The sequence below is a fragment of the Cyphomyrmex costatus genome, unplaced genomic scaffold, assembly GCF_001594065.2.
Source record: "Cyphomyrmex costatus isolate MS0001 unplaced genomic scaffold, Ccosl1.0 scaffold55, whole genome shotgun sequence".
NCBI lineage: Eukaryota > Metazoa > Arthropoda > Insecta > Hymenoptera > Formicidae > Cyphomyrmex > Cyphomyrmex costatus.
Genome location: NW_017279708.1, coordinates 1,259,968 through 1,269,167, shown reverse-complemented (window position 1 = coordinate 1,269,167; position 9,200 = coordinate 1,259,968). Strand labels below are relative to the sequence as shown.

The 9,200-nt window shown below is 30.7% G+C and overlaps 1 protein-coding gene across 1 annotated transcript; it reads right to left on the bottom strand.

Annotated features, from left to right (window-relative positions):
• Positions 1 to 1,022: 1,022 nt before the first annotated feature.
• Herp (Homocysteine-induced endoplasmic reticulum protein) lies at positions 1,023 to 3,476 on the bottom strand. The gene is made up of 4 exons (XM_018546451.1): positions 3,135 to 3,476; positions 2,046 to 2,422; positions 1,650 to 1,973; positions 1,023 to 1,299 (listed from the first exon to the last, which is right to left on the bottom strand). Exons 1-4 carry the CDS (start codon positions 3,267 to 3,269, stop codon positions 1,023 to 1,025), a joined length of 1,113 nt encoding a protein of 370 aa, XP_018401953.1. The 5' UTR covers positions 3,270 to 3,476.
• Between the last annotated feature and the right edge of the window lie 5,724 nt (positions 3,477 to 9,200).

The following is a 9,200-nucleotide window of genomic DNA, read 5'->3' as shown; positions in this document are numbered from 1 at the left end:
TATATGTTTCTTTTATTAACATTTTATTAGGATATTCACAATTTAATCAATTGAAATAATATGACTAAACAAATTTTGAAAATTGTTTTATTTGCTTTACATACATTTTTATTCAATTGGCGTTCTTCATGTAGAACTATTTAAGAAAATTTACAGAGAAATTTCATAAATCCATTAAGATTTCTTATGTATATCAATAATAATTATAAATTTAACGCGATGTTTTACACAGATATCACACTGGATATATTTGACCACATTAAACATCGCAGAAAATTATCCTGACACAATATATTATTGCTACATATATATATATGTATATATGTATGTATATACATATATATATGAAAGAAAATTCTCTCAAGTGCCTACTATTATTTCCTTACATGTAACTTTACTTACATAACAAGCTCTACATAAAATCTATATTTCTTATTTTTATATTATATATAGATATATATATATATATATTTGTGTATATATATATATATATACACATGATTTTTTTTATATATCTCTCGTTGTACCTTTATAACTTCATATTCTACAAACATAAAAAAATTTTTATACATTTAACTCTAATAGCTTTGGGATGGCAACTCTAACTATCTTCTTTCGAAGAAAAGTTAGCATTAATATTTATATATCTAGTGTGACTGTTATTCTATTTTGTGAATTGTGAGTCTCTCAACAAGTTAAATTGATACATATATAATATACTCATACCCATGAATTATATTTTCACAATAATTGTTACCCATCATAAGCGTATGTTGATTATTAACACATATGTGAACATTTATGTGTAATAGATTCAGATAGAAAAATCCTTGGATACTGTAAAACTGATCAGACTTTCATACGAATATATGTATTGAATTAATAACGAGATTAAGCACTTCTGATTCTAGAAATCGTTAAATATTTTAAAAACCTGATATATACCATGACAAAGTCATTTTCTCCAGTCTTTATATTATAAGTATAGAAGAAAAGAATATGTCGATTTTATCCGAGCGAGATTAAATGACATTTGGCTGATCTGGAATAAGCGAGGCAAAAAATGAACTAAAGAAGGTCCAAGTAAAGGCAAGAGCGCCTGGGCGCTGTTCTTCATTCTCTTCATTGGCGTTTGTTCGTGCTTCTGGTTGCAAGGTTGGCACTTGAGCGTTTTGCTGTTGCGGCACAGCCTGAGGACCTACTACTTCGTTCTGTAACACTTGATTGTTGTTGTCTGCACGTCCGTTATTATTTTCGGCCAATAAAATAGGCTGTACCCTGAAGAATCCACCTTGATATCTATAACGATTTTCAGACAAGTTCAAAGAAAAAGCATCAAAGAAACACACACGCGCGCGTGGATGAGTGAGTGAATGTGTGTAAAAGAGTAATTGTGAATGTTTACATTGAAAACAATTTATAACTTTTAATAAATATTTCTTTGAATAGTGCCAGCGAATATTTACTTGCAGTAAATAAATATTTAGATAAATGAAGAAATGATAAATTAAATCAAACTAATGGTTTTTGTATCTAATAAAAATATGTTTATGTTTAGTAAATATTCCTTTAAGACTATTCAAAAAAATATTGAAAAATAAATTTGTTCTCAGTGTGTATTAAGAAATATTAGAGAATTAGAGACTTACAGATATATTGCAAATCCCAGAAATGTGACGATGAGGAACCTGAGAGGAGACGAATAGAAATACACTATACCAAATAGAACGACGATCCTAGACAACATGTAGAAGAAGTCCAACCAGTCACGATTAAATGCAGCATCCTCGCCTGCACCATTATTTCCCGCATTGACGTCGGCTGCATCTTGAGCCACTGGTTGGGGTTGCTCATCACCAACATTATTGTTATTATTGCTTGTGTATGTATGTTGAGCAGTATCACTTGTATTGATATTCATTTGCTGCAGGTACGGAATACTGGCTTGTAACTGTATGCCTTGCGCTGCCATTCTGAAAAGAACAACATTGCAACATTTATGTAGTTCTCACATCTTTAACAAACAGTTATAAGAGACAGCTTACAGTTGCATGTACTGTGTAAAATAATGCGTATAAGCCTGTTGCATCCAAGCTAATTGTTGACTATTTCGAGGATCAAGATACTGCTGAGATAAGTATTGTTGATGTTGAGATGCAGTAACATTAGCATTCTCATGACTTTGATTCTGAATAGTGTTACTTCTAATATTTCTTGTTGCAGAAGCAGTGTCTACATTTCTTTCAGATGATTGATTTTGATCAGATATATCCTTAACAGCGCACATTTTTTGTGGAGTACAGACTAGATGAACGGTATACGCTTGATCCTCTGAACCGTCACATTGTCTCAAGACATCCTTTAATTGTACAGAATCGTTTAACAATTGACCAGAATAGATCAATTTCTGATGCGAACTTTCCTACAACAACAATAATAATAATAATTAAATCATTTGTGTATCTTTAAAATTTTATAATACAACACAGAGTAATAATAAATAATTGTAGCATTAATAATAATAAAATATTAAAATTTTTAAGATAACAAGATTAATAAAAATGTAAAAACTTTTCTGAAATAAAAATATATTTTTGTAAAATATACATATATATATACCATCTATATGGTGTCAATATATGTAATTTTAATGTTATTACATTAGTATAACACATATATATATATATATATAATATATATATAGGCATATAAAGTTATAGTAAAGATGAATAACTATTTGATATAGATATCACATATATCTTCTTAAATTATCAAGAAATGTCACAAATATTTCCATCTAATGATACTATCTTTCTTTAAAAGCATTACTTTTAAGAGTCATTATTGCAGATTACTGATCATTTTTAAAAATAAATTTATTCTAAACAGAAAACTAATATGCCCCTCTGCTACAAATTTTAATTTTAATTGACTGAATGTAAAAATCATCCTGTATGATTCTTGTTATCTAATTAGAGGAAGTATTTAAACATTACAAATATCATTATTTAAAGACGGTTATCTTTTCGTTTACCTTTAATGCAAAGAGAAAAAAAGCAGACAAAATGTAAAGAGAAACACACACATACACAGAGCTTTCACCAGGTAGAAACAATTACTTTCACGAAACTTACTGGTTTGCTGGGATAGACTTCGGACAGATACTCCTTCAAACGACCAATAGTCCAGCCGAGATCGCATTTAACTACCTGATCCTTGATTTGTTGATTTGGTGCCTTTATTATAAGATTAACGGCGACGTCTGCCATCCTCTCCTTGGTGTGTCACCAGCCAGTCACAACCAGCCCGAGACAGTCCGAGGTCAGCTGTAGACGTAATACGCAACAGCGATTGACGATAGCAGTATCCTGCCGTCTCGACGTCGTTAACTTATGACCACTCACGACGGAATTGGCGACGTCGATCGCTCTCTTCGTCGATTTAGTTTAGAAAGTACGCGTCTCGAAGTTCCTGATTTTTAATTAACAAGGGGAATTCCTGCACACCCTATTTTTGTCGCGTTGTTCTTTGACAAAATCTTGTAAACTCTGTCGACAATTGTATACGACGATCCCCGTCAAGTGTCATCTGATATCGCTTAACGTAATCATGTATATACATACATATATACTGCTGCAACTTATCGCGACTCGCGACGTGAAATAGTCGGAATTGCGATTTGGCGATCGTTCATTGGTCCTAGATTACGCGCGCGGCGCGCTCACTCTTGTGCACGACAGTAGTGCCAGAGAGAAACCTTTCTCTCTGGTAGCGCACGCCTTAAGGTACTTTTTCATGCGCAGCACGCTGCAGCAGCAATTCGTTACTATTGGTTAAGAATTGTATGTAAGCTAGATGACGCACTTCCGGCGCAAAATACATTTTGCCGCAGTTCGTTGAAGTTGAACCGAACGAACAGCAAGCAGCAAGCGGCAAAATCGAGAAAGCGTACAATATATCCGTCGTTTCATTATGAAAATATTATTTATTGCAATAAATATTAGGAAAATAAACGAAAAATAGCTTCGGATAAGGTACGGATACATGTTTGTAAATTAGATCATTTTATACTTTACCACAAATTAAAGAGTAAAGTGTAAAGTATAAAATGATCTAATTTACAAACATTCGTACCTTATCCGAAGCTATTCTTCGTTTATTTTCCTAATATTTATTGCAATAAATAATATTGCCTCTCTTTAAGCGGGGAGCACAGACTTTTGCATAACGCATAAAGCATGTGCATAAGAAATTTCATTGGTCCATTTTCTTAAGCATGAGTCAATGGACCAATCAAATTCTTTATGTATATGGTTTATGCGTTATGCAAAAGTCTGTGCTCCCCGCTTTAAGCACGGACTTTTGCATAACGCATAATACATATACATAAGGAATTTGATTGGTCCATTGACTCATGTATATAAAAATGGGCCAATGAAATTCCTTAAGCGGGGAGCACAGACTTTTGCATAACGCATAAAGCATGTGCATAAGGAATTTCATTGGTCCATTTTCTTATGCATGAGTCAATGGACCAATCAAATTCTTTATGTATATGGTTTATGCATTATGCAAAAGTCTGTGCTCCCCGCTTCATGCATAAGAAAATCGGCCAATGAAATTCCTTATGCACATGCTTTATGCGTTATGCAAAAGTGTGTGTTGGGGCTCTAGTCGCGTTCAGCGGACTCAACAGTTGAGTGAGCGCTCGCTATTATTGGTGTGTTCTTTTAGATCATCCAATCAGAATTTTTATCTAGAAGAATGCACCAATAATAGCGAGCGCTCATTCAATTGTTATTTTACGAATTGATCAATCAAAGAACGTTTCGAGGTATTTACAGCATTAAAATGTATCACATCCAAATACGCTGGGTTTGTTTGGAGCGACTTCGAGCAGCTCCCGAGAGATAAAACGCACAATACTTTTGTAACATAGAAATTTGATTTTACTTGGCTTAATTCTTATGCGTTTGGGAAACAAACGTGGCGGTTTTCAAAACGAAGAGGGAGTAATCAAATTTAACGGATTTTCTTCTTTTTCAGCTGTATGTATATACACAAGTGTATAATACATATACACGCGAGTGAAATGTATGTATTAAAATTATTCTTTTTATTTTGTTTGAAAATTAAGATACTATGATACAAAGTTTTTTACAAAAAATATTTTTATTTGTGTTACAGGATTCCATCGAAATCTAGAAAAAGTGAATCTAGACGTTCATCGGCAAGTTTACATATTCATATGATTTTTACAATTTTTCTAGCTAATTTTTGAAACATTCTTTTTTTTAGAGCCATTCATTTTAACAATGTATATTATTTTTATTGAAAATTATTAATTAAATTATTATTCTTAATAAAAATCATGTTGATAGATTCTTAAACCACGTAAACCACGGCAACCATTGCAAAATGTAAATTTTGATTCCTCGTCCAACGAAAATAGTCCATCTACTTCAAAAGTCAAGAGACGTGTTAGTTTTGCAGAGAAAAAACATGTCAAGTAAGTACTTAGTTTTATAATGTTTGGTTATAATTTGTTGCTTAAACTCTATTTTATTCTATACAGAGAATTTTGTCATTCTTCTGAACAAGGTACTGTATGGGATAATACATATGAAGAGCACGATTCTATTTTAAAAGGATCTTTTATAATTGATCAGAATACTGAAGGTGAATCGAAAGAAATTATATTACATGCTTCTAATAATGACTTTACACATATTCATTCTGAAAGTGATTTATGTTATCTAAATAATACCTACTTAGTAAATAATCAGCCACAGCAACAATCTGCCATAAGAGTCAGAAAAGAAAATAATGATACAAACTGTAATTTAAATTTTACTGCATTGCCACATAAATCTTGTGTATCTAATGATTGGGTATCAAGTAATATTGTTATATATAACAATTTAGATAAAGAATGTATGAAACTGCCTGATGGAGAAAATCAATCTGAACAAATTGTAATAACAGATACATCTAAAAGTGTAAAATCAAGTAATATTATGATATACAGAGATTCTGATGAAGAGAATTGTGAAGATGATGTTACTAAGAAATATCCTAAGTTGTATTCTAATAATGTTGACTGTGAATTAGACACAACACATATTCAAGATTTTTCTATGGAGTTAACAGCACCAATATCTGTATCTTTAGTATCTTCACATTCACATATAGAAGAACAAAAGAAACAAGAATGTAACAAAAGCATAAATAATTTAGAATCAAATACTACTAATTGTAATAATGTATCAATGGAATATACTGTTAATTGTAATAATGTATCAATGGAAATTACTGAGGCTATACCAGTGAAATCTGTTGTTTCTAATTTAGAAACTTTCAATCAAATTCCGACAATACTGCAAAACTGTGAACATACGAAATGGAATGCTACTAATACTCGTAACACAATGTTTCCAACAAATTTACAATCTGACATTGTTTCTAAAGACATCTCTAAACATATATCAGATGTGAAATATGCCAATGACTCAATAGCATTAACATCTGTAATACAACCATTTACTGATGCCACAGATACTGGCATATGTCATACAAATAATACAATTTTTGATACTTCAATGGAAATGACTATGGCAATATCTAAAATAGATGAAAAGGCCAATAATGAAATTACAGCTAAAACAGATCTAAGGAAAGATCAAACTGATAAAACTGAGATTTTTAATGATATACTGATGGAAATGAAAAAACCTATAGGTACCATATCGCTTTCAAATGTTTGCAATCAGGAGAATATTAGAATGAATGAACCAATATCCGGTGATGATAGAACTACATTTTTCCATAATGTATCCATGGAAATGACTAAGACAATGTCGACAAGAAACGAACAAGAAATTACCGATGGAATTATTTGTAAATCGTCTGAAGAAAATACAGATAGTAAAAGGGGTACAAATATATCGAACTGTTTTAATGACAAAACACTAATATTATGCAAGTCTATGGAATTAACTGAGGCTCTTCCAGAGCAAATTCCCTCGTGCCAAGAGAAAATGTTTCATGCTGCACATGTTGCACAATCAAATGGAAGTACATGTGAAATTGAGAAAAATGATAAAACTAAATTTTTCGATGATGCATCAATGGAAATAACAAAGTCGGTAAACATAGCACTTTTAAACATTGACAAAGCAAATTTAAAAATCAACGAATCAAAGGATGATAAAACTATACTTTTCCATAATATATCCATGGAAATGACTACAGCAGTATCATCAAGAAAAGAAATTACTCAGCCAATTTCTAAATCAATATCTAAAGAGAGTACACATAGAGATAAAGATGGAAATGATTCAACCTGCTTTAACGAAGGAACTAAATTGTTATGTAAATCTATGGAATTTACCGAAGTCGTCCCAGTTTCTTTGCATGAGATAACATTTAGTACTACTGATACAACTCACCCTACGCAGTCGGTATCATTTTCTCAAAGATTATTGTCAAAAACAATTTCATTACCAGCTGAAAATTCTGTAAGAGTACAATGCCAAACTGATGTAGTTGCAAATGAAACAATTCAAGATACATCAATGGAAATTATTTCTGCAGTACCATCAATATTACATCTTGCACAAGATGTGAAAGTAAATGAAACAGAGAACTTAATCGTTTCTGAAAATAATGAATTCCAACATCTAATAATAAATAGTAATTTAACGGAATTAAAGAAAGATGTAACAGAAGAAAATTTTACAATTTCAAGAGAAATTGTAGAAGCAGAAAATATTAGACACAATGAATTGTCTAACGATTTCATTACTCAATCTCCATTGAATAATTTGGCTCGTTCATTAGATATAAACTTAGAAAATGTTAGTAAAAAAAGAATGTTTGATGACAATGAAAAGTCATATTCAAAACGAGCTCGCAGTTCTTTCATGGAAATTCAGTCTTCTCAGGAAAATGACGTACATTTATTTTCTAGTATTGACGCTAACTGTATAAATGATTTAAATGATATTGAACAAGAACGTAATGAATATTTTGTAAAGGAAACAATAGATCATTCACAGATATCTTGCTCAAATCCTAGGAAAAGTCTAGACGAGATTAATAATGACAGTTTTTCTACAACAGTGCAAAATATTAATCATTCCATATCATTAATTATCAAAGAAATTGAAGTAACAGCTAGAGATCAAGTAGAAGATGAAAACGAAAAAGAATATATTCGAAAGAAATTAAACGAAGATGCAAAGTTACAGATTAATATTGAAGAGCAAGGACAGTATTCAGATGAAACAAAGAAACTTAGTGATCATCTCGAAGGTACAGAAATAGTAATTGAAGATCAAATAAATCACGATGAACATAGAATAAATTTAAATGATAAAATGAAACAGCAAAATATGAGACAAAAAAATAAATGTACAATAGAAAGTTTTGAAACAGCACATAATATTAGCACAATTAACGAAGATGTTAAAAACAAAACTTTAACCGAAGATCCATTCATAACATTATTGCAAGAACTAGAAACACATGCCGCAGGGTACATATACATTTTTAGTATATTTTATTATTGAAAAAGATTAAAGAGACCTAATATTATTTTGTTGTAGGGACAATTCTATTTGGAATGTATATTACAGTAATAATAATAGAAAAATGATCGTTTTTGGTTTCATAGCAAATTCGTTATTGATAGCGACATTTTTATCATATGATTTTAATAATGGCTCCGAAAAAAATTTAATTACAGAAATCAAGATTATTTCCCGCCTTTCAGGTAATTGTAATACTCTTATCAGTTAAAAATAAAGTTACGTCATTTTAACTTTTTTTTTCTTCTTTGTAGATGATGCAGGAGTACTCATAAAAATAGTTCACAAATTAATTCTAGAGAAAATAAACGCGGAATTACTTGCAAGTTTATATAAAACTCATCAGGACATCCTTCCAATGTTAAATTTTATTTCACAAGATGTGAAACTAGCGATGAATTTCAAATTTGATTTGAAGCGTTTAGATGATTTAAATTTAATGGAGATTGCTAATGACAAGTAATAATTTACAATATATATTTACATCAAATTATATCATACTATTACATTTAATACATAATATTATTTAAAATATAATCAATATATGTACATCGGTTTGACAAAATTATAATAATCTATTTATTTTAGAATTTCATTCATATCTCGAAGCAA

Excerpts from the sequence above, each read along its gene's own strand:
- Herp (XM_018546451.1), bottom strand. The coding sequence starts at position 3,269 with ATGGCAGACGTCGCCGTTAATCTTATAATAAAGGCACCAAATCAACAA. Across the intron at positions 2,423-3,134 it reads AAGTCTATCCCAGCAAACCA|GAAAGTTCGCATCAGAAATT; the intron begins GTAAGTTTCGTG and ends TTGTTGTTGTAG. Across the intron at positions 1,300-1,649 it reads CTGGGATTTGCAATATATCT|ATATCAAGGTGGATTCTTCA; the intron begins GTAAGTCTCTAA and ends AAATCGTTATAG.